Source organism: Nipponia nippon, unplaced genomic scaffold (genome assembly GCF_047370975.1).
Source record: "Nipponia nippon isolate SJK-2023a ecotype South Korea unplaced genomic scaffold, ASM4737097v1 scaffold_13, whole genome shotgun sequence".
Classification (NCBI taxonomy): domain Eukaryota; kingdom Metazoa; phylum Chordata; class Aves; order Pelecaniformes; family Threskiornithidae; genus Nipponia; species Nipponia nippon.
Window position 1 is genome coordinate 16,872,524 of NW_028262324.1, and position 23,609 is coordinate 16,896,132.

The following is a 23,609-nucleotide window of genomic DNA, read 5'->3' on the forward strand; positions in this document are numbered from 1 at the left end:
GGACCGGGGGGCCTGCCGCTGACACCCACACCCCCTCGGCTGAGATTACCTCCCCTTGTCTCCCTGTTCTGTTCAGACTTTAATCCTGGTTGCTTCTCCAGGAAAAACCCAAGCCAACAGCTTTTTACCAGGTAGGACAGGGCTGTAGTTCAGCTTTTACCCTTTTATGCTTTTTTTTTAATATATATGCAGCGCTTAACATTGGGTCGGATTGCGTACAAAGGAACCCTTCAGAGCTGATCTGACGGGGGAAGACAGGGGAGGCAGAGAGGTGAAATACTACCGTTGGTCCCCAGAGCACCCTTGGGGGTGGTGCAGAATTTTCTGGATTGTTGTAGCACTTGATAAAACTCATCCATCAGGTGCACACACTGCATCCCGCCCGTCTCCGCCTTGCCTTCAGCGCCGGCTGGAGCTCGCACGTGACAGAGCAGCAGCGCTGGTGGCGTTCGGTGCTCCTGCCCCAGCCATCTGCTCTGGTCTCTGCACCCGCCGCCTCTCCCCGCAGCCAGCGGCTCTCGCGGGCCCCTCGGGGGCTGCGCCTCTTGCCAGGGAGGTACCAGCACAACCTCTGCTGCCTTCCTGCGGCTTGGTACCAGCCCGGCGAGAAGCACCCCTCCGAGCACCGGGCGTCACCAGCTGCTCAGGGGCTGCAGGCACACAAGTGATTTATCTGCACGCGCTCTGCTCCCTTTGAATTGGTCACCTCTGGGAAGCAGAAGTAGCCGAGCCTTGCCGGATTCACCTCAGCCGAGGCAAGGCAAGCTTAAAAGAAAAAACAATATTCTAAAAAAAGCTAGGATAAAGGTTAAAGTTATGCACGTTTCTGAAAGGAAAAGCATAAAACCAAGCGGCATCTGCAGTACCCACCACAGCGAAACACCTCCCCGGCTGCCTTCCCAGCACCAGCCCGGTGGGGCCTCCGAGGACATCGGCCTGCCCGCGCCGAGGCACACCACCACGCAGGACGGGCAGGAGGCTCCAGGGCAGCACTGTCACATCAGAGTCCTTGCTCCCGCCCCTGCCGATCCACACATCCCGCTCTGGTCACATCCACGCTGGCTCCCGCTCCCGGGCTCTTCACAGCCCCAGTGGGGACCACGCAGCCACGGCTCCTGTGGACAGGGCTGGAAGCGAAGCCCTCTCTGGCCGGGGCAGCATCTCGGGGCTGCAGACCCCCAGCGTGCGCGCAGGTGCGAGCTGCCGGGACGTGCCCCGTGGCCAGAGGTCTCGTGGCACCGCACGGAGCCCAGAGCAGCCTCCCCTCCCTGCCGAGCGTGGGCCGGGCGAGGGAGGTGGCTGCTGTTTCTGAACAGGATGGTACAGACAGCGGGAGGGCTGTGACAACAGGAGGGGAACTAGAAAAGTTCTCTTAATTACCATCTTCCCCATGTAATGGAGCTGGGGGGGGGGGGCAGGGAGTAACTGTTACGAGCTGCATCCATCGGGAAGGGGGCCTTGGGCTGCTGCTCCAGCCTGGGCTTCCCGGTGACCCCATAACGCAGCCAGCTGGTTCCGGAGCTGATGGAGCCCTCGCCGCTGAGCCAGACAGCACTGGCTGCGCGAAGCTGGGCTCCCAGAGAGATGGGGCTCAGGGGCTGCTGCCGCACTTCACCCTCTGGCTGATGGGACACACAGCACCAAGACGGCGGGTCACTGCCCCGGCACAGCGGGGACCGGGGTGCTCAGGTCCTTACGACAGTGAGGGCACGCTCCTGTCGTGCCCCTTGGGGACAGGGCAGGACCCACCGCTCTGTCCCTCCTGTGATGCCCCTTCCCAGCACAGAGATGCTGCATCCACGGAGGCAAACGCACCTTCCCGTGCAGCCCTTCCCTGGCTGGGCATTACCCCCGGGCAGGGCAGAGCGCTGCAGGCAGGGAGGGCCGATGCCCACTCTCGCAGGCCACCCTCCTGCCCTGCCCGCTTAGCGGGTCGGTGTGTTGGTCACTGCCCTGGTGCCCAGGAACCAGCCACATCCCCCCCAGCCGGGCCTCTGGCACAACCGACTGCGCCGAGACGCCTGCTGAGGCCCAGCGCCGGTTTGTCCCAGTGCTCTCCAGGCTTCTCAGCTCTCCCGCAGATTTTCCCTGCGGCTGCCGTCCCCAGCCAGCGGTTCGGCGCAGGCAGCGGAGAGAGGCTGGCCTGTCTCAGTCTCGTGGCCGTCTGTCACGGCTCTTCTCAGCTTCGTTATCACCTCTGCTTTATTACAGGCAGAGTAAATTGCTTTTGTCTGAAGCAGGATAATGGCCAGAAGAGTGACTGCGTGGAAATGGCATTTTCATGAGGCTGGTTCCTCCCCAGCAGTGACTTGCATATTAAGCTCAGCCCGTTTGCAAGCGAGCCCAGGGGCTTCTCTGCTGCCCTGCCCACAGCCTCCTCCCCAGGCTGGCATCAAGCAGCCCCCAAACCCACCGGGGTCCGGGACCCAGCTGGGGGCAGCACCCCAGCCCGCTGAGCACCCTCGCCATCCCAGAGGAGACCCGGCCCCAGCAGACAGCTGCCCCCAGCTCCGCAGAGCCAGAGGGTCTGCACGGGGGGCACGGCGAGCGGGGCTGCCAGCCGGCTCACCCCACACCAGCCCCGCTCCAGCCACCCTCCCCAGGGACGGGGAGCCAAGAAACCCGCATCCAGCCGCCTCCTCCGTGCACAAACCCAGCCAGGAGCAGGGGGAGACCCCCACAGCCGGGGCACGGCCCCACACGCAGCCCCTGGCGTCGGGCGCTGCCACGGGGCTGCTGGGTCCTGCACGTGGATCCAGCGGGGTCCTCTCCTCCAACTCCCGCTCCCAGGATTTCATATAAACTCAGCAAAATTAATCTCTTCTAATAAAACCTGTTATTTTTAAAGCTTGCCTCTAGGTTTTGCAAATTACTAAACCACACAGCAATTTGTTTACTCTCCATTTGAGGTGATTTGCAGCCTTTCACCCTCCCCAAGCAGCTCCAGCTCTTGGTTTTCCTCCTCTGTAGACTGTTTTTTACTGCTCCGGTGGCCGATGCCTCCCGCTCCCTCTCCTCCTCGCCAGCGACATGGTTCCCTGGCAAGGAGCAGCCCAGGGCAGCACAAGCCCCCACAGCTCCGCCAGGGAGAGCTACGGCATGGCGGCTGTTACTGGTTCTGGCAAAGCAGAATTTCCAACAGCCCCCTTGCCCTGCAGCTGCTTAATATTTTTCTCCTGACAAAGTACCCTGCGTGTTTACAGGCTCCTGTGCCATGGGCTCCCCTGAGAGCGTGGCTCTGCAGGCGAGACCCATGGCAGGTGGCAGAGAAGAGCGTGGCTCTCGCTGTGGCCCGCAGTCACCAGCCACACCGTGCCCTTCCTCTGCCGCCGGCGCTGGCTGATACCGGGCCAGCAGCTTTTGATTTTGTTACTCTAACACATGACAAATTGCTTCATATCAGCAAAGTGAGAGGCGAGTGCTACAGAGCTCTGGGGATTAATAACCTGCAAAGCAGGCAGGGGACTCCTGGCAGCTGGGGCCAAGCTGGGCACTGCCAATGCTGGGAGCTCCCCTCCTACAGCGGGGCACAGCCCAGTCCTGGGGGCAGCCAGCACCCCCACTTTGGGGACCCCAACCTCCTGCCTGGCCGGAGACGAGGCCTTCGCTCCAGGAGCCCAGGCAGGGGTTGGGACTGGCACCCGGTAGCACGGAGAGGGGCCAGAGCCCCAGCAGCCCACCCAACCTCCCCACTGCACCCAGCGCCCCGTGACCACAGTGTGGAGCAGCCCCCACTCACCCAGGACCTGGCCATATCATGCATCCACAGATCAGCATCACCCAGCTCCCAGGCAGGGCAGGGAGCTCCCACCTAGCTCCCCAGCTGCAGCTTTTAAACGCTCTGAGCCCTCAGCTGTGGGTGATGATGCCCATCCCCATCCCCATCCCCAGGCGGCCCCAGCCCAGTGCCCAGCAGCCCCCAGGGGCAGCCCCAGCCCTGCCACCCCAGCTGCGCCCCTTCTTAGCCAAGACAGTGCCAAAGCCACGTCCCCTCGCCATGCCAGGGGCAGAGACTGCAGACCCGCAGAGGCTTCGTTTAAAGAGCTTTATTAGCTGCAGCAGGTCTGTTGGTGGCAGGCGTGGCGGTGTGGGCGAGTGGCAGTAGGGGAGCAGTGCCTGGCACCCGGACGGGGCGACCCGGGACCCCCCTCTCCCTGCCCGTGGCCCCATCCCCAGCGGTGGTGTTTACCCGTGGGGGCACCAGGGATGGACTTTGCCATTTGCACTGCGACACAGGAGCCCGTGAGCCGGACCCTGCCCGGGGCAGCACGGTGCCATGGTGCAGGAGGAAGGGGAGCTGGGCTGGGAGCGGGGGGCCAAGAGCTGCGCCAGCACGGGCAGCAGGGACGGAGCGAGGGCAGCCAGGGCTGATGGCCGAGCCCCGCTTCCTCTGTGAAATGCAAAGGGCCAGGAGGAGCAATGGGTGAAAGCAAGTCCAGCTCCGACGGCATGGCTCCCCGGGCACACACGGACCGCGGGCAGCTGCCTGGCTGGGCGATGCCGCGGCACAGCCTGCAGCGCCACAGCTGTGCTGGGAGCGCGCTGGGAGCGTGCTGGGAACGTGCCGTGCCGTGCCGTCCTTCCTCCACCGAGCTCAGGCCTTGACGTGCTGGGACAGCTTTGGGGCAGGCAGGGGCAGGGAGAGGCGATATACACGGTCTGTAAGATGGATGCTGGAACTTATATACGCGCTGCGGGGCTGGAACAGAGCAACTAAACTGGGCCTCCTACGGGAATGGACGGTTGGTTCTGCAAAGCACAAGGGAGGGCAGGGAGGGTCCCGCGGGCAGGGGGGGCCTCTGCCGGGCACGCAAAGCTGGGGCACAACACGGCCTGTGGCACCACGGGCGGCGGCAAGCAGCAGGGCGCCCACCCGCACGGGGCCAGTGGGGATGGGGACCACCAAGTGTGGGCGCACACCCCGGGCATGGTCCCAGCGATGCCCCCCCGGCGCGGACTCGGTCCTGCTCCCACACCGAGCCCTGGCACCGCTGAGCCACAGGGCTGGGGAGAAGAAACCGAGACGGCAGTGGCCAGTGGCGGGGGGGGGGACAGGGTGGTGGGGCCAGTCTCTGGCAGGGGGCGCGGGACCCTCGCCGGCTCCGCTGAGTCCGGGGCGGCGGGGGGCTCCGGTGTCCCCCCGGCACTGCCTGCCTACAGCACACAGGAGGCGTCCACCGAGCGCTTCTTCAGCTCCTTCCCGGCTTTGTGGTGGTGGTGGTGGTGGTGCGCGTGGGCTGAGCCTGGCGCAGCAGGGTCCGGCAGCGGGGCGCCCCGCAGCTGGGTGTCCTGGGGGTGCCCCGCGCCCCCCGCCGCCTCCACCCGCAGGTATGCCTTCACCTTGTGGTGCCGCGCCTTGCCGTCACTGGAGTCGATCACCCGGCACTCGTACGTCCCCTCGTCCGCTGGCTTCACCCGCGACAGCCGCAGCTTGTGGGAGATGTTGCTGCCAACCACCTTCACCACCTGCGGTGGAGCAGACGGGGGGTCAGGCGGCCCCCAGGACCCCCATGACCCTGGACACCTGGCTCAGCACCACCCCTGACCGTACGCCGCTACGCCGCGCCCCAGCCGTGTGCTGGGGAGGATGCGGCGAAGGACGGCGAAGCCAGGCAGTCGGCGTGGGGGGACCCTGGCCCCAGTCCCAGCCCGCCGGATGATGGAGTCCCCAGTGCACACCCGGCCGTGCGGGGCTCGGAGATCAATGCGGAACCACGCCGGCTAATTAGCTTTTCTACCAAATTGATTCGCTCTCAGTATTTATCACCCAATGAAATTTAAGACTTACTCACTAGCCAGAGCTGCAGCTGCTGTTGGGCTGGGTCAATAAATCAGATTTATAACCCGCCCCGAGGCCCCTGGCTCTGTTCCCTATAATCACACTGGATGGCAAAGGCCATTTTTCTACTTGCCGCCGCGTTTGTTAGCTGAAGATTTTATGGTGTTTAGAAATGGGGCTGGGAGCTGCAACCAAAAAGCCACAAACTCCCAGCCCAAAAGGCAAAGGAGACAGCACCGACACGTGGGCGGCAGCGCAGGGATGGGGGCCCCGTCACCGGCCCCTCCGACGGGCTGAGCCACCGCAGCCGCCACGGCAGCCAGTGCCTGCACACGCGTGCACATGTGAGCACATGCAAGCACATGTGAGCGCAGGCGAGCAGCTGCGCCCAGCTGCCCTGCACGCCGTGGGCTGCTGAGAAGCGGCCGGTGCCACACGTCATGGCCGGGGCCACCCCAAAGGGCGGCTCTGGGGCTGCTCAGAGCCCACGCGCAGCCGTGACCACCGATCCTGCGGCGCCAGGGATGGGAGTCCAGGGGGGGCTGGTCCCGCGGCAGGGCTGCTTCTCAAGGACGGGACAAGGCAGGATCCGAGCTGCACCCGAGACGGGGCAGGGGCTGCGGGGCGGGAGGGAGGTGAGTGGCTGGGCCCCGGTGCGAGTGTGCCAGGGCGCCGAGGCTGTCATGAGAAAGGAGCTTCAAAAAAACCCCTTTGTATCAGAAGAGCAAGGAGTCACTCACCGAAATTAATGGCTGGGAAACTGAGAACTCATAAAAGAAACCGAAATTTGCTGGTGCTGCCGGCGGCCATGGAGCCACTGCCCAGCGGGTCACCAAGCCTCAGCCCATGGCTCGGTTATGAGTGGGAGGGATAATTTTATGACTGGTTGCAACGCTCACGGCTTCGCAGGCTCGGGCAGGGCAGCGACGGCCCGCACTGCCCCGCGGGGATGGGGGGAGAGACCCCTGCACGGGCCGGACGGACAGACGGCCGCAGAGGTGCCCAGCCCCAGCACAGCACTGCAACGTGCTGCTGCTCAGCGGCAAAACAACGGATTTAAAGAATTCAAGGGGGGGGGGGGGAAATAAATGCAGACCCCATCGTATTTGCTACTGCACGGCAAAGGGCAGCAGCAGTTTCCCTCTGCGCATCTCCGCAAAGCACGGTGGCTCTGGGCAGAGTCGGTGCCGGTGCCTCCAGCACCAAGTGTGTTTTGGCGAACAGAAAAAGGCCAAGGAGGTGCCTGGCGCAGGGGTTTCTGTGTATGATTTACATCGTCTCACGTTGTTTGACGCTGCCGTTTGTTCTCAGTCAATTGCCGCCGTGGCTGTAACGCATGTTTTATCAGAACTGCTTGTGGTGGTGTCTCACCTGTGTTCATTTATCTCCTCCATTCCGTAAACACTTAATAATCAAGGACATTTAAAATAAAAAAAAAAAGGTTTAAAGCTCAAGCCTCTCTCTGCTGGCTTGATCTGGAGGAGATGGCAGAAGCGTCACACCCCAAGCATTTCAAAATAAATCCTGGTTACACATGCACACGCATCGATTACATTCCAGCATGCACTTAACTGCCTAATTATGCTGAAAAATGCAATGGCCGAGCTGAGCGGGAGCAATGGCCCCAGGACAGCTCTGCAGCCCCGGCAAAGCGCTGCGCCCTGGAGCGGGGCTGGGGTGGCACGGGGGGCCCAGCCGCGCTCCCCAGCTGCACGAGCAGCGCTTTGCAGAGCGTCCTGCCAGCTCCTGCTGCCCGCGGCGGGCAGCACCGTCCCCAGGGGCTGGCAGCGCCTGGGCTCTGGCTGCTCCCACAGCAGCCCCAGTGCTTTGCTGCTTGCAGGGCAGCGAGCCACGGCACCCCGGCGAGGGACAGATCCTGGAGGTGCCTGCTGGGGTTTGGACGTGGATCATGGGCGCATCGCGGTGCCCATCATGGGAACGGTGACAAACGGGGCTGAAATGTTGGGGAGCCATGACACGAATCGATCAAAGGGGGTACAGTCCCTGTGGGGGATTCATTGCCAGCAAGAGAATCTACACGGGCTGATCCCCACAGATGGGAGATGAGAGCCGATGCCCTCCCTCAGGAAGCTTTTTGGCATTTCACCTGCCGCGGCTCTCCGTCATTTCCCGGGGATGAGAGCTGGGCAGAGGGACTGATCCTGGGCATGGGGGACACTCGGCCCCAAGGAGCCGTGGGTGCATGGCGAGCCCCGTCCCCCCTCACTCAGCGAGGGAAAAAAGGAAGAGCCAGAAGAGCCAGGGCAGGGGCGATGGTGGGAGGCGCTTTCCAGTATTGCTCTGTTTCTGTGGCACCCCCAAACATGGAGCCCCCCCGCGGTGGGGAGGGCCAGCAGCTGGGGGGCACGCGCCTGACAGCGGGAGGCCAAGAGCGCTCATTTTATTTAACTGATTAGTGTCTCCTCATTCTGTTCACGTGAGCCTAAATGGCTTTGGGATGCTAATCCAGTGAGTAAATTAGGTAATTTTCTGTTTAGCGTAAACGTGTTCCTCAGATGCCGACAGGAGCCGGACGGGGCTCACAGTCCAGGCTGGGGGGGGGAAGGGGGGAGCCGCCCCTCACCCTGGCAGCTCCCAGCGCCGAGGCTGGGGCGCATCCAGCCCACACACCCCGGCGTCGCCAGCCCATGGCACGGCAGCACCGGTGGGACCCGCGCACCCCCCCGCCTCCCGGCCTTGCACAGAGACGCAAAGCCCAGGACACCCTCCCACCCCACCAGCTCCGCGCAACGCTGAGTGCCGGCATCGCGGGGAAATATTCCAGCTGAGCCCTCGACCGGAGCCCCTGCAAGAACCATCAGCCAAACTCACGCTTATTTTTGTCGCGTCCTTCCCAGGCTCCTCCTGTGGCGATGCTTTCAGCTGTCGGGAAAAGCGGGATGGGGAGAGAGACCAGAGAGGGAAGAGAAACGGTCAGCTCAGCTGGGAGGAGGCATGAGCCCACCGGACCCCTGCCCACCCCCGGGATGGCTGCCCCGAGCGAGGAGGAGGAGGGAGAAGGGAGAAGGGGGCTGCTCAGTCCCCGCAAACCCAGGCACCCAGGGCAGATGGGAGCTGCACAGGGCAGCCGGGGAGGGGAGGGAACGGCAGCACCGGAGCACCGGGGAGGACGGGGTGCTCGCCCACGGGTCCCCTCCGCAGCTCGGCTCCGTCAGCGGGTGCTCCCCACAACCCAGGGCTGGGGATGGAGACCTGCTCACCGTAGGATCGCCACTGCGGCAGTGATCCCTGTCCCCAGCAACCCCAGCCCCTTCACAGCCAGCACCTGCCCCGATCACCATAAATATCCCCAAATCGGCTAGAGAGCCGGGCAGTGCCTTGGGTCCCCTTTGCAGCCACCAGCAGCACCAGGGCCCAGGCGTGCGGGGTCCGCGCTGCGCCACGCAGCCCGCTCCCATGCCCGCTCCCCACACCGGCATCCCCACCGCCCCGTGCCCTGCCACCCCTCGGCCCCGCAGCCCCCGGGCCCCCAGCAGTGCTCCCGAGGCAGCGCTTCCCCGATGCTTCTCTCAATTTATGGTAATACCAGTAGCAGCGCTGCCAAAGACACAATAATAAAGGCTCATTAAAATACCTAAAGCTGCCTTCCCATTATTTGGCCCTTATCTCTGTGTGAACAGAAAGAGAAATAAAGAGACAGCTGTTTGCCGAGACCGATACACACGGAAATGGGGAAAACAAGGGAGGGCGGGGGGGTGGACGAGTTCGTGATGAGATGGGAGAAGGCACAAGCACAAAGACAAAGCCTCTGCCTGGGATCAGTCCCAGGGGATGGGCCGCATGGCCCCTTGGCTAATTGGGAAGGGCGGCCAGGACAGCCTGGCCTCACCGGCCCCGGAGCACCCTAGGCACAGCCGGACACCGTGCTCCCCACGCGTGGTCCTGCGCCGTGGGACCCCCAGGCTCCTCTCTGCCCGTGAGCACAAAGCAGAGCGGGGTGAGACGTTTGCAGGTTGGGTCAGCGCTGGGGACACTGCTGCGGGATGGGGTCCCCCCCGAGCCCCAAGGGCTGCTGCAAGCAAACCCCCCGGGCAAGCGCGGGGAAGGGCTCTGCCCGGCGACGCTGCGCCCAGCAGCGCGCTGCCAGAGGGGGAGGATGGCGGGCATTACCTGGTTGGAAGCCCATGTCTGTTTGTCCGTCCAGTCCTTGTGGTTGCGGACATACCACCACTGTATCTCAAGGGAGTAGGAGGGGGAGCCGCTGCCTCGGAAGGAGCACGCCATCTCCACGTCCTCGCCCGCCTGGGCTGTCATGTCGTGGGGGGTCTCGGTGAAGAGGGCTGCAGGAGACAGAGCGAGGGCTGCGGGCGCCTGCGGGGATGCGCCACCGCCCCGGCGAGGGACGATGCCGCTGGCCACACGAGCAGGGTCACCAGGAGCGCCCAGACCCTTCCCCACCCGAACAGACCTGGCAACCTCGGCGTGGGGACAGGTCCCCGCGGCGCAGGTGGACCCCCCCCCCATCCCTGGCTGCCCACCCACCCACCCCAGTGCCCCCTCCGAGCCTGGCAGAGCTGCCCGGCCCCCGGCCCCTGGCAAAGAGCAGCGGGAGGAAGGGCAGGGAGCAGGAGCCTTTGGCCCCCCTGCTCCACGCCGCCCCCCGGGACCCCCCGCCCCAGAGCAGGCAGGGGACCCCACATGCCTCCAAGATGTAATAAATAAATAAAGCGTGATTGCATCTCTGCTTAGATCAGAGCATAAATGAAAAACAAATCCTTGTTTAATGCGGCCCCCAAACAGTCTCCCACATGCCATATGATTTGCTTTCCTCGCTCTAAACAAATATTGTTTGGAGATGTAATTAGAATTCTTTTCATCTCCTCTGGAGAGATTATTGTTCCTCTGTAAAGACGGCCCCGGCGTGCAGGTCACCAGCAGACGTTATTGTCGCAATCTGCGGTGGGGACAGGGGGCTGAGAGAGGCCAGAGGCCAGATCAGGGTCCCGCTGTATCCGCACTGGGTGCCCCGTGCCCTCCCGTCTTCGCCAGCCACCTCATGCTGCCGGCGCTGCCGGCTCGAAGCCACTGTGCGGGTCCCTCAGGTGCCACCGGAGCCCCCCGGGACACGTGTCCCATCGGAAGCAGCGTGCAGCTCCCCAGGGCTTGTCACCGAGCCCTGATCCCCTCTGAAAACGAACGATTAGCAGCCCAGATGGAAAAGTTAATACCTTTAATACTCCCTGTCCCTCCGGATGCATGAAAATCCCATATACTTATCACTTTCCTTTAATCCATTTTAGCAGGGGAGCTGAGGGAAATGCCCAGCACAAGGGGTTTAACAAGCCCTGCTCTCCCGGCAGGGTTCCCAGCACGGCTCCTGCAGCCCCATTCACCCGGGACCCCGGCGCCAGCAGCCGTGTGGGCTCCACGCCAGAGAGCAGAGGGAATCCCGGTGGCTGAAGGTTGTGGGAAGAGCAGGAGGGTCCGGCGCTGCCCGGCACTGGCCGCTCCTCGGCACATGGCAAAGGGCTCATCCGTGCTCCCGCCACAGCGGTGCCGGGGCCATTACATCCCGCCATGAACCAACACTTGCCCACCCATTCCCCACCCCTGGCCCAGGATTGGGCTTTTGCTCCACAGGATTCCTGATGGCAGGAGCGACGGCCGAAGCCAGAGGGTCCCGGCAGACCCCACACCAGCCCCCCGGGACCCTGCGGTCCTGGCTGGGCATGCGGAGCAGAGGCAGGGGTGATGGCCTGAGGGCTCCAGCCATGGCCAAATTACTCCAAAAACAATTAAAATCTGCTCCCACAGATGGGAATTTGGCAGATGAGCGCAGAAAAGGCTTGATTGAATCAAGCGCCTTCTTTCTTTCAGATTTTAATTGGGAAGCGTATGTATTAATTAACCCCAGGGCTCAATTGCCTCCAAGTGCATCCAGAGGAGGGCAGGTCCTGCTGGGGACCCCCCACGAGGCAGCCGCTGCCCTGCAAGCCCCTTCCCCTGGCCCCCGTGGGGACCACAGACCCCACCGCATCCCCCACATCCTGGCCCTTCATCCCCTCCTCTGCCTCGCTGCCCTCCCCCTCCATCCCAGCTTCCCACCCCCGGCGGACACCCACGCAGCTCCTGTCTGCGGGGCACGGGGCTGGGCTGGCCCCCCCCGGCCCCAGCATCACCCCGGGACAGCCCGGCCAAGGGGCAGCCGGGCCACCGCCAGCACAGCCCCCAGCCCCAGGATTGCGGCAGGACCATCCTGCATGGCACCACGAGAGCGGGACGTGGTGGGCGGCCTGGGAGAGGTGCCAGGAGAGCGGGCTGAGGCCAGGACAGCTCGTCCCCCGGCTTCTGGGGGACTTCCACTCCCCGAGTACAGATGAGTTTGGGTGAGCGGGGCAGCCTGGGGCGAGGTCACCTCCTCGCTGCTTTTCAGCCGGGAAAGATCATTTGATCTGTTACAGGGAAAAGCAATAAAGGCTCTTAATAACTGCAGGTCACCACATCCTGGGCAGAGCAGCCAGAGCCTGGGAGCGAGGGGGCGAGACAGGGACAGATGCGTCTGCGAAGGAGAAAGCGGCACGGCAGAGCAGATGTGAGATGAGAGACGGACGGACAGACAGAGCAACTCCAGGTGATGGGTCAGTGAGAGAAAGGAGATACCCAGGGGATGGACAGTTGATCTCTCCTGCCCCTGCCGAAAAATGAGCGGGGTCTGACGGAGGGGGATGGCAGCTCCCGGGGGCAACGAAGCCCTTTCTCCGGGAGAGCCGCTCGGGAGAGCTGGGGCTGAGCCATCGGGGAAGGAGGCAGAGGCATCTCAGGGCTCGGTGACTGCAGGAACAAGTGACCAGTGCCACCAAGGCGCTCCTTTGCTGGGAGCAGATGCCTCTTGGTCTATCCGCGCTCACCGCACAGGGCACGGTCGGTATCGGGTGGGCCATGGAGCCAGCCCCCACCCGGGAAGCCGAGAGCCCAGATGTTTGCAGAGCGGCTGAACTCCAGCAGGAGCATTTAACTGTGCTTTTTTGCAGGGCGTGCTAAAAATCACCCTTGCACTAATCTGACATGCATCTCTGTGGCCAGCTCAGCCACGGCTCAGCCCCGCGCAGGCTGCAGCCGGAGCCCCGGCACAGCCACGTCTGCCAGGCACCCTCCCTCCGGTGTACCGGCCCACGACCCGGTGCCCGAGCAGCAGCTGGCCCAATGCCCCCACCCCAAGTGGCGGCAGATGCCAAAGCAAAGGGCAGGACCATCAGACCCGGGTAAAATAAAGAACTGCCTCAACGAGGGCTGTTCAGGCCCTGCCTCTGCTGGGGCAGCGCACTGGCGGCTGGCACCGGTGCTTCGGAATGACCTCTGGAAGTGATGGGCAGTTTGGGGACCCTCTGGAGGCCAGCTGGAAGGGGGCCGTGGCAGTGGGGCAGAAGGGCAGTGAGTGTCCGTAGAGCCACCGTGGGGCTGCCGGGAGGGGACACCTTTGGGGAGGGACAGAGGGGCTGGTCCCCATCCCTCCAGCAGCACCACGTGCCCTCCCCGATGGACGCGGTGGCCCCTGGCCGCCTGGGCAGTGGCAACGCAGCGGGGATGGGCCTCGCTGCACCCCCAGCCCCAGCCCTGCCCTTCCGCAGGGACCTGGGCAGAGGGGATCCGGCCCCCCCGGGCAGCCCCCAGCCATCAGCAGCCCCACAGCCAGGCACCAGGGCGGCCGAGCTGCCCGGACACCGCTCCCACCGACAGCACTGGCAGGGACAGGGGACAGCCAAGCTGCCAGAGCCAACCAGTGCCCCAGCCCCCTGCCCACCCCTGGCCCCCCATCGCCCAGCACCATCCCTCTCCCCACCGCTGACATTGGTGCCGCGTCCTCCCAGCGGAAGGGAGGGGGCTGGTGCCGGGCTGGCTGCTCCGCATGCTTTATGGCCTGCTACCTGTCATAAACTGAGAAAATCAGGATCAATAAATCTTCCAGGAAACAAAAATCAGGGGAAATAAAATGAACTCAATGGGGAAACACAGATAAACGGAATTGAAAACGCCTGCTGGGACAGCTTGGTGCTCTCATAAACCAGAGATATACAGGCTGCCGCGCTCCCTCCCCACGGCGGGCAGGATTCATTACCACAGCCCCCGCTCGGCACGGGCAGGAGGGCTGCCGGCAGGCAGCGGGCAGCGGGGAAGGGGGCCCCCACCCATCCCGTGCCAGGGGCAAGGGCAAGGCCAGGCCGTGAATCGCGCCGGGAGCCTGGAAATGACCTGCCAGACTCCTGCCCCGTCCTCCTGCCCCATCCCCCAGCATCACCCCCAGTCCCTGCCCCGCAGAGCACGCGAGGCCACGCAGTGCCCGGGAGCCTGGCCAGGACCCTGCCTGCTGCCCGCTGCCCGCAGTCTTGGTGGAGCCCGGCAAGGAGCCGTGCTGGCCTTGCCGGACCCCTCACCACGGCCCACACAAGGCACCAACTGCCGGCTGCTGGGACAGCCATAGCTTAAACAGCGATGTGGGCACGCAGACAGGTTAATGTTTGTGCAAACATGTATTGGAGGGCGATTAAATATGTATTGGACATTTGCAAATGCATGTTAATCACCCAGTTAGTGCTCACGCTTGCCCTATGAGTTATTTACCCCACTGAACCATTACAGCACTGGTCAACCAGACGCTTCTTTCTCCACCTAACCGAGTAGGAGCCCCTCGCCAGAGCCGCAGCCAGGCCAGAGGGGCGGCACGTGCCGGGTGCACGGCGGTGACGGGGGCTGGCTCCGTCCTGCACCGGGCAGGGACGGGGCTGGGGGAGGCTGGGAAGCCCCCGGCCCCAGGGGAGCGGGACCGTGCCACCGGAGCAGCCTCTGCCGCCCCTCGTCCCTCCCTCCGGCTGCCGCTGTTATGTCGTGGGCTGCGATCAAGTGTGGCTTATTGTTCCCTTCACAAAGCTCGCAGTCATAATTCATGGTTTATTATGGTTCGGTGAGTCAAGACACTTGGAGGACTAATTGCCAGCTCAGCCTCGCGCTCCCATCATCCACTCCCTCGGTGGCCCCCTCCCCATGCCCCGGCAGCAGGAGTCTGCCCTGAGACACGGCAGGAAGGGAACCGGCTCTGGATGGGGCCCCTGCAGCCCTGGGTCCGCGCTGGGGTGAGGAGCAACCCAGCCCCAGCCGAAGGCATGCCCCCGGCAGCTCCGATGGAGCCTGGCCCCAAGCGGTGTCAGCAGCCTGCGTCCAGGCGAGCTGGTCCTCACCACCACCCAGACCTGCCAAGGGTACCAGCAGGTCGGTGCTGCCATCACCGTCCACCTGCCCTGGGGGCTGCACCGCTCTCACACCGGCTCCCCACCACCGGCAGCTCCCAGCCAGGCACCGCCAGGGCCCCCCGCCACCACGGGGCAAAATGAGAGGCAGGAGAAAGCAGCCGGCGCTGCCAGGAGAGCCGAGCCGCTCCCTCCCTGCCTGCTGCGGAGCCTGCATGTGGAGAGCCCGCGGAGGGGACCCTGCAGAGCTGCTGAGAGCCGTCCCCCCCACAGCCCCTGTCCCCACACTCTCCAGCTCAGTTCCAGGGCTGTCAGCCGTGCTCAGCCCTCCCTGGGGATGGCTGCCGAGGGCCTGCTCCTGCTCCTGCCTGCTGTCGAGTCCACGCAAACCCTGCCCTGCGTCTCCAGCGTGGGGCTGGCTCCACGACCCGCCGGGTTTGCGCCGCCCTGCACGCCTGCATCGCTGCAGGAAAAGCAAATGCATCTGACAGCAACCGCAGCCGACGGCGCCTTCCTCTCCCCAGGTACCCGCGTGCCCCCCGGCTGATGGAGAGGGACGGTCTCGGCTGCAGAGGCACCAACGTCCAGCCGGCAGCAAAGGCGCTTGTGGCACATCCCAGCACGTGCACAGGCAGTAACCCGGGGAGGGACGGACCCTCCTTGGTGCCACGGGGCCCCTCCACCCCTCGCTTCAGGCTGCCCGTGCAGGAGTCACCCCAGGCGATCAGAAGGCAGAGGAGGCATCACCCTGGATGGAGCTGGGAGCAGAAGCCCGGGTACTGCTCCAGCGCACAGGCTGCGCCAGGCCCACGCTGTCCCCACAGCGGGGACACGAGCGTTGCTGGCGTCTGCTATGCAGGTTGGGCTAAAACCTCCCTCCTCTTCCCATCTGCCCGTTAACATCTGTGAACGAATCTCCTCCTGACAAGCCTGCAAGCAGGGATGCTGACCTCGGGTCACCAGAAACACATCACGGCCACAAACCAATGCATAAACACAGTGGCGCAACGGCCGGCATCACCGGCGAGAGCAGAGCAGGCAGCTCCTAGTGCAGCAGCTGTGCTGGGGCAAAGGGCTTCGGCACTGAGCAGCCGGCAGGGCCGGGCAAGGGCCAGGGCTGGAGCCCAGGACGGATCCAGCCGCAGACCCACTCAGGCAGCTCCCGGCTCTGCTGGTGGGTGCCGGCCCGGTGAGCACCCAGCCAGTGCTGAGCCGCTCACAGCCTGGCCCCAGCACCGCGGGAGCGCTGCTCTCCGCCGGCAATCCTGCAGTTGCCCTTTCCAAGGGAAGCCCCAGGCTGGAGCGCCGCCAGCGCCGGCCGGGGACGGAGGGCTCCCGCCGGCACGCTGGGGACGGGAGCGCCATTTCTCTGCCCCTATTTACTGTCACATTAGCAGCAGAATTAGCTCAAATTTGCAGCATAAATTAAAAACAAAAAAAAACCCAGCTAATTGGGTGATTGTGATCAGGCCAGAGCTCACCTTGCCAGGGAGCTGGAATTAACCTTGAAACCTGCGAGTATTTCCAACAGTGAACCATTACAGCTGGGCTGCCCCCGGCTCCTGCCCTCCCAAGCAGCCTCCCCGCTGCCCAGGTTTTTCTGCCACAGCAGAAGGGCCGCCAGCGGTGAGAATCCCCCCCAGCCCAGCCCCGGCTACGCGGAGCTTTCTGCCGGGAAGGGGACTGGCTGCTCCCAGCCGGCTCCCAGGGAGCCGCAGTTCTCAGACAATTCCCTCCCGAGGGGAACGAGGAGGAGCAGTTATTTGATAGTATAAGCAGCAAAAAACTAAAATGGCCTGTTAGGACGGCTCCCGGCGGGACCCTCGTCAGCGCTGTGCAGCCGTCCTTCAGCTGCCACACGCTTTGGTGTCGGTGGCTGCCAGGGGATGGTTCCCAGCCGGCAGGGCACCTGGCAGCGGGCAGGAACCGGGATGAGGCCGACAGGAACTCTGCTCTGCTGGAGATCGGCCCCCCCGGTCTCACGCCCAGCACCCAAAACACGAGCGATTGGCACCAGCAGCCACTGCAGAGAGCGCTGCCTGTGCCGCGCATGGTGCCAGCACCTGTTCCGCAGAGCCGTCAGCCCCGGTGCTCACGGGCACAGCACCCTCCTGCCCCACAACTGGTGGGCTTGTCCCGGAGCAGCTCCGTGCGGAGCATGTGGTGCGAGACACCAACGCGTCTGGCACGGCCGAGCCCAGCCAACGGCCCTGGTGCCTGGCCGTACGCCGAGGGGGCAGCCGCGCGGGAGACAAAACCGCAGCCGGGGGAAACGGCCATGGAGAAGAGGAGCCCGGACACAGGCAGAGCCGTCAGCAGACGGGGCCAGGCGGGGCTGTCCGTCCCCAGGCGCACGAGTCCTTCCGCACCGTGAACCAAAATCCCGGAGCACCTGCGACGGGGAGAGCACCCGACCAGGTCCCCGCCTTGGCACCCGCCCGGCCCCGAAGAGGGGAGCGAAGTGGAGCCGCCTGCTCCCCGGCCCCCTCCGGGTCCCCGCTCCCTGCCCCGGCACCGCCACACTGCCCGCAGCTCCCGGACCGCGCGCAGCCGCACCGGCTGTTCGTTTGATTTGCTGCCTCGCTCACAGGGAACGTTATGATTAAAATTAGCTGTCACTGTCCTAACGTAATAATTCCCAGTGTCTGGCCCATCGTCTGTCAGCTTCTTCAAGGGAAAAGAAAGCACAGACATTTGATGAGGAGAGGTGTCAGAAGTAATTGCGTTGAATGACTGCACGAACAGCAGCAGGAAAAACACATCGGGTGAAGAATTCCCATCAGGAAGCATGAAAAAATCCGGCAGAATGCAAAGTGTTTATGGAAGTAATTGATAGAATAATCATCGGGGTGTGTGAGAAAGGAGAAGGGCAGCACCCCGGGGAGCCGGGGCACCACTCCCTCCAGCCTTCAGCCCTCCAACAGCGGCTTTATTGACGGCGAGACACCAGCGCTCGCAAACGATGCAAGGAAGGAGCCAGGCTTCTCCTCCTCGGGAATGCAAGCTGCTCACCGAACGGCTCTCCCTGCCCTGCTCCAGGAGCCGGCAGGCTGGGAAGGCGGCTGGAGCTTCCCAGTTAGCGCCGGTTTGAAAGCCGATGGCACCAGCCCAGCATGCACAGGCTGTCTGCAACGGGGGGCATGAATAATTGAAGGCGCCAGCCTGAGGAGAGGAGAGGAGCGGCGAGAGGCAGCGCTGTGGGTAGGGGAGGGATGGCGAGGAGGGATCCTGCGGCTCGGGCGCTCTCCTGGGGGCAGCGGGGCAGACGGGGCCAATCCTCGCTCCAGCCTCGCTCCAGCCAGAGCCTTTGCTGGGGGGGGCAGGGAAAGGACTTTCTTTGGCTGAGACTTCTCCCTCCCCAAGCAGCCCCGGCTGCCATGCGAGGGGAGGCACGCTGCTCACGCCTGCAGGGAGGCAGGGTGGGGGAACCGCCCGCACCCCGAGGGGTGGTCACCGCCACCCGCCGACGCCGGCGGAGCGCACCCCGCTCCCGTTCGGCTCCCTCGCTGCTTAGGCTGCGGACAAGTTAAAGATAACAGCGAACCCGCTCCCAGGCTGCGCCAGACCCTCGTGGCGCAGCAGAGGCTGCTCCAGGCCGCCCGCACCGGGCAGAGATGGTGGCGAGCTCCGGACGCTGCCTGCTGCGGGCAGAGCCTGGCAGGACCTGCCCACCCCGCTGACCACGGCCGAATCCATCCCGCCAGCCCTGGCCCCTCTCCCGCTCCGCGCCCCTGACCCGCCGGGCTCTGGCGGCGCGGAGGGAAAGCCGTACCGGCGAGTAATGAAATGATCAATCTCCGATCTGCTAAACAGCAATTTATACAGGTTTTCAGCACACACAGCTTTTATCAAATTGGTATTCACCTACTGAACACAAATGGCTTATTATACATGACCCACTTATTCACTGCTTTTCAGTATCGTTAATAAAGGTTTCTGTTGTGATTAAGTGAGTTGCTGCAGAACTGCTCATAGTAGCAAGCTGTAATGTGGCTCCGAAGTGCACTCGCCCTCCCAGAATATTTCTTCTCCTTGGCTCCCTGCTCCCTCGCAGCGACCATTTCACTATTTATTTGCCTATTGCTGAATTTCTGAGGGGAGCGGCGGCGGCTAATGGAGGCTCTTCGCCCACATCTCCTTCCGGCACGCCAGGCCGGCGGGTCCAGAAACCCTCCTGCCTCTGTCGCCCCAGCGCAGCGGCGGATCACCCCTTCCCGGCGCAGGCAGGTACCCGCGGCCCACGCACCGCATCGCTGCGGGACGCCGCACGCGGCGCGGCGCTGAGGCTTCCGGTGCCTGGAGGCTCCTCGGGGCAGAGAGCAGCTCCCGTCCGCACGCCGGCAGCTCCGGCACCGTGCGAGGGGGGCGGCCGCGGTCCGGGCACCGGCTCGCACCCCGCGGTCGCTCCTGGGGCTCGGGTTTAAACCCACCTGTGTCAGAGAGGAGGCGGCTCTCGGCGCTCTCCCCCGCGGGGCTCTGCCTCGGCACCCACGGGCGGGAACCGCCCCCCTTCCCCGGCCCCCGGCTGGACCCCGGCCGGGCTCGGCCGCACGGCGCCGGCGGAGGAGCCCCGCAGGCGGGGAAGGGGAGCCGGGAGCGGAGCCCCGCTGCGGCCGCTGCCGCCGCCAGCGCAGGGTGGGAGCGCACGGTGATGCACGGCGCCGTGCGCGGGGAGGCGCGGGGCGGCGCGGGGTGCACACTGGCGCGGGGTGCACACTGGCGCGGGGTGCACACTGGCGCGGGGGTGCACGGGGACGAACCGTGCAAAGCCCCCCGCGCTCGGCAGCCCAGCGGCGGAGCCCGAGGCCGCCCCCCGGGCCCCAGGGACGGGAGCGGCGGAGCCCAGCCCCGGCTCGGCCGGGCCGCCCCCCCCCCCGCCCCCGCTCCCGGCTCCCCGGAGCCGCCGGCGCGACGGACCGCGACGCGGTGCTGCCCGCGGTAGCGGAGCCCAGAGCCGCCGCGGGCACCGGGACACCCCCCCCCCCGCCACCCCCCGTCCCGCTGCCCGGGCAGGGGCCGCCCCGACCCGCCGCCAGCCCCGCACGGCCGGGCACCGGCACCCGTGGGGACCGGCAGCGCCGGGGACCGGCACCGCGGGCGACCGAGCCCCGGGAGCGCTCCGAGCGCGGCCGGCCGCACCCCCCCCCCCCCCCCCGGGGCGGCCGCCGCCGGAGCCCCGGACCCCGCGCCGCCGCCCCGGCCGCCGCCCCTCTGCCCGCGCTCACCGCTGCCCGCCGCCGGGGCGTCCCACGGGGGGTGCCGGGAGGCGGCGCCGAGCTGCAGGTAGAGCCCCAGGTAGTGGAAAATCCCCAGGGCCAGGGCCAGGGCGCCCATCTTGCCGCGGGCGCGTCCGTCCCGGGGGCGGCGGCGCCGCCGGGCCGAGCCCTGTCCCCGGGGCTGCGCCGCGGTCCCGCCGCCGCCGCGCTGCGGAGCTCTTCCCTCGCGCGGAGGGCGCCGCGCGCCGAGGCGGTGCCGCGGCTCGCCCGGAGCCTCCCCCGCCCGGCGGAGGGATCCCGGCCCCGCGCGCACCCCCAAAGTTTTTTCCCACGGTTCATTCTTAAGCCGCGCGGGGTGGGGCGGGGCCCGCCGCGCCCACGCGAGCCCCAGGCACCGCCCTGCCCCGCGCGCGGGGCGGCTCCAGCACCCGGGACAGCGCCCGCCGCCGCGGCCCCGGGGACAGCGCGGTGCCCGGGGGTGGGGCCGTGCCCGGGGGTCGCGGTGCCCGGGGGTGGTGCCGTGCCCGGGGCTTGCGGTGCCCGGGGAGCGGTGCCTGGGGCTTGCGGTGCCCAGGGAGCGGCGCGGTGCCCGGGGGCCGCGCACCCCCCCCCCCCCCCCCCGCGAAATCACCGCGTTCCAGGGACAGACGCGGGCGGGATGGGTAGGGAGCGGCGCTGGGGCTCCGCAGCCCGGGCCGGCTCCCTGCCGCAGCCGGGGAGGGGGCTCGGGCGCTGGGCCCCCGCCATGGTGAAAGGCGAACTGGCATGGCAGCGGGTGCCCCTGTGCCTTCAAACGCTGAGGGAAGAGCACGGGCGCGATCCCCGCCTGTGTCAGGGATCGCCGCTCCGGGACGTGCAAGATTCGCCTCAAAATGAAAAACCAAGGCCCAGGTGGTCGATGGGCTCCAAGCTGCGCTCGGGGCGTTGGCGGTCACTGTACAGCCGGGCAGGCAGCGCCCAAAGTCAGCCCTCCCAGGGGAGACGGGCCGTTCCGTGCGGCCACCCTGCCAGGCCGGGAACGGCAAACCCGCTCCTGCCGCAGAAAGCATTTAACAGACGGGGCAAGATCCTGATCTCCCCGCAGCCGTGCAAACCTAGAGGCCAAATCCAGGGACGGCCCCAGCGTTTCCCCAAACCTGCGCCTTGCAGCAGATCGGAACCGTGGCACCGTGACCTACGCAATTTATATGCCTGTTTTGAAAAACCTAAAAATGTGAAAAGGAGCCCGAAGGCAGCCTCTCTCCCCCCTCCCCACCGAGCCTCAGCGCTGCAGGGGAGGCACAGATGCAGACTTCGCTCACACGCTATTATCTGTGCGCTACATAGCAATCTGAAGGATATTTGCTCTCTAGATAAACAGTAAAAATCAGATTATTTCAGGTGTTTTCTGCCATGAGATGACAGATGCTTGCTACAAAGAGATTCTTTAAATTGGACTTGAAAATGCAAACTGTATTTCTTCGCCCTTCCCTCAGCAGGGTTCCTCCAGCAGAAGGAGCAGGAGTATTTTTCACATTAGGGCCCTGCGAGGGGCGGGAAGAGCCCCGCACACAGCCCCAGGAGCTGCACTCTCTCCTACCTGCTGTACATCAATAGTTTTAAAGAAGTTCTACCTGCTGCAGTGTTTTCCGCATATCGGAATAAAGCCCAGACCAGAGCGGAGCACAGATCATTGATCTCTGCCCAAGTTCATTACTCCCTCCAGAGTTAAAAGCCGGGGGCAGCGGTAATGGATGAGCCGGCGCCCGGCAGCCGCGGCTGGTTGGGTTCAGTGGGTCCCGCTTTGGGACAGTGAGAGAGCAGCAGCAGGAGCAAAGGGCTCCAGGCTTCCCAAGGGAAAGCTCCCAGGAGCTGGCGGCAGCCGGGCGGCACTGGGAAGGAGCGGGAGGAGGGTGCTGGAGGAGCTCGGGAGTCACCCGCCGCTGCGCCGGGGGGGAACAGCCCCCATGCCCAATGCCACAGCGGGGTCCCAGGGACGGACCCTGCGCTCCGAGCAGAGACCCTTTCCTTGGGCCACAGCGGGCTCCCGCCAACCCCCGGGATGGTGGAGCGCGGCCCCTGGCCGGGAGCCGGCAAGCAACAACAGCTGCCACTGGGCAAGCAACAACAGCTGCCACTGGGCAGCGGCTCTGGGCTGGATCCTGAGCAAAGCAAAAAGCATCGGATCGCCCAGATGCACGTGCAGAGGCAAAACACCTGTGCACCAAAACATGGGCTTGACGTCCAGGGTCAAGTGCAACAGGAAAAAGCAGGAAAGGCCAAGCACGAGCAAGCCCCGCGGTGCGGGCAGTCCGGTCTCGTGGCTGCTGCGTGGCCCAGAGTCCCTCCTCTGCCCCCGGCCAGCGAGGGGACCTGAATGAACCCATGCTGAAACAGCGTCTACAAACGGTGCCCCCCACACCTGACACCCCCACTTTGCGAAGGACCCACCCAGGGGTGCAGCCAGAGCGGGAGCTGGGGATGTCACCCAGCGCAGACCGTGCGTCCCGAGCACGGGCACGGGTCCCTGTCCCAGCCCCAGCTCCCGCGGCCCCGGCACGAGGGGCGGCACGGCCCCCACCAGCCGGCCGGGCCAGCGGGTGCGAGGCTGCGTGACTGCACCTCAAGGGTGAAACCCGCCAGGACCTTCCAGTGCATCAGCAGAGAGGCTTAAATCGTGCCATGAGGAAGCAAAGAGCACAGATTCCGCTCGGAGCTGGGAACACCTCCAGGTGCAGAGCCTGAATTAAGTCCCATTTCCCGCTGATTTTCTGCCGCCACAGGAGGACGACAAACAGGCTCCTGGTCTGCACAGGGCCCAGCAGACGGGGAAGGGGAAGAGCCAAGCGTCCGCGCGTCTCGGACGCACTTGGAAGGTTTCATTTTCCTCCTCAATTTTAATTCATCAGTGAAAAGGCCCAGAGCAGATGCTGTCTGCTGCTGCAGCCACGCAGCCCTGCTGAACCCCTGTGTCTGGCAGGGAGGGGAGGGAAGGTCGCTCGCACACAGAAGCGAGAGCTCCCGGACCAGGCAGACGCCGGCACTCGCTGCGTAACGAGGTCCCTTATCTGCACGCTCGCTTTTGCTCTGAAATAGCCGGCGCCTCCCTTGCAGGACTCCCGTTCCAGTCAAACGTGGCCGGGGACCCGCTCTCAAGGATGAAACGTTCCTTATCTCCGTTAGCGCCAGGTTTGCTGCCTACCGTTTAATTTTGCATGTGCTGTTGGTTCTCCTCAGGGCAGGCGTCTGCAAGATGGGGGAATCCAGTGGCCGTTTCCATGTGGCAACACCACAAAGACCCCGGCGGCACTGCGTCCGCTGCGATCGCAGCTATGCGCCCGCGAGGTCCCCTGCGTGTTCTCCCTGGGGTGCTCATCTGTTGGGCAGCAAAGGCCGGCGGAGGCTGCAGCTCTGCAGAGCTGGATGAGAGGC

General features: G+C 65.0%; 1 protein-coding gene across 1 annotated transcript; it reads right to left on the reverse strand.

Annotated features, from left to right (window-relative positions):
• Positions 1–4,031: 4,031 nt before the first annotated feature.
• Positions 4,032–20,404, reverse strand: VSTM2L (V-set and transmembrane domain containing 2 like). Its single transcript, XM_087750130.1, has 4 exons — positions 20,208–20,404; positions 9,911–10,080; positions 8,612–8,662; positions 4,032–5,466 (listed from the first exon to the last, which is right to left on the reverse strand). The coding sequence occupies exons 1-4, from the start codon at positions 20,314–20,316 to the stop codon at positions 5,155–5,157; spliced, it is 642 nt and encodes a 213-aa protein (XP_087606256.1). The 5' UTR covers positions 20,317–20,404; the 3' UTR covers positions 4,032–5,154.
• Positions 20,405–23,609: the final 3,205 nt, after the last annotated feature.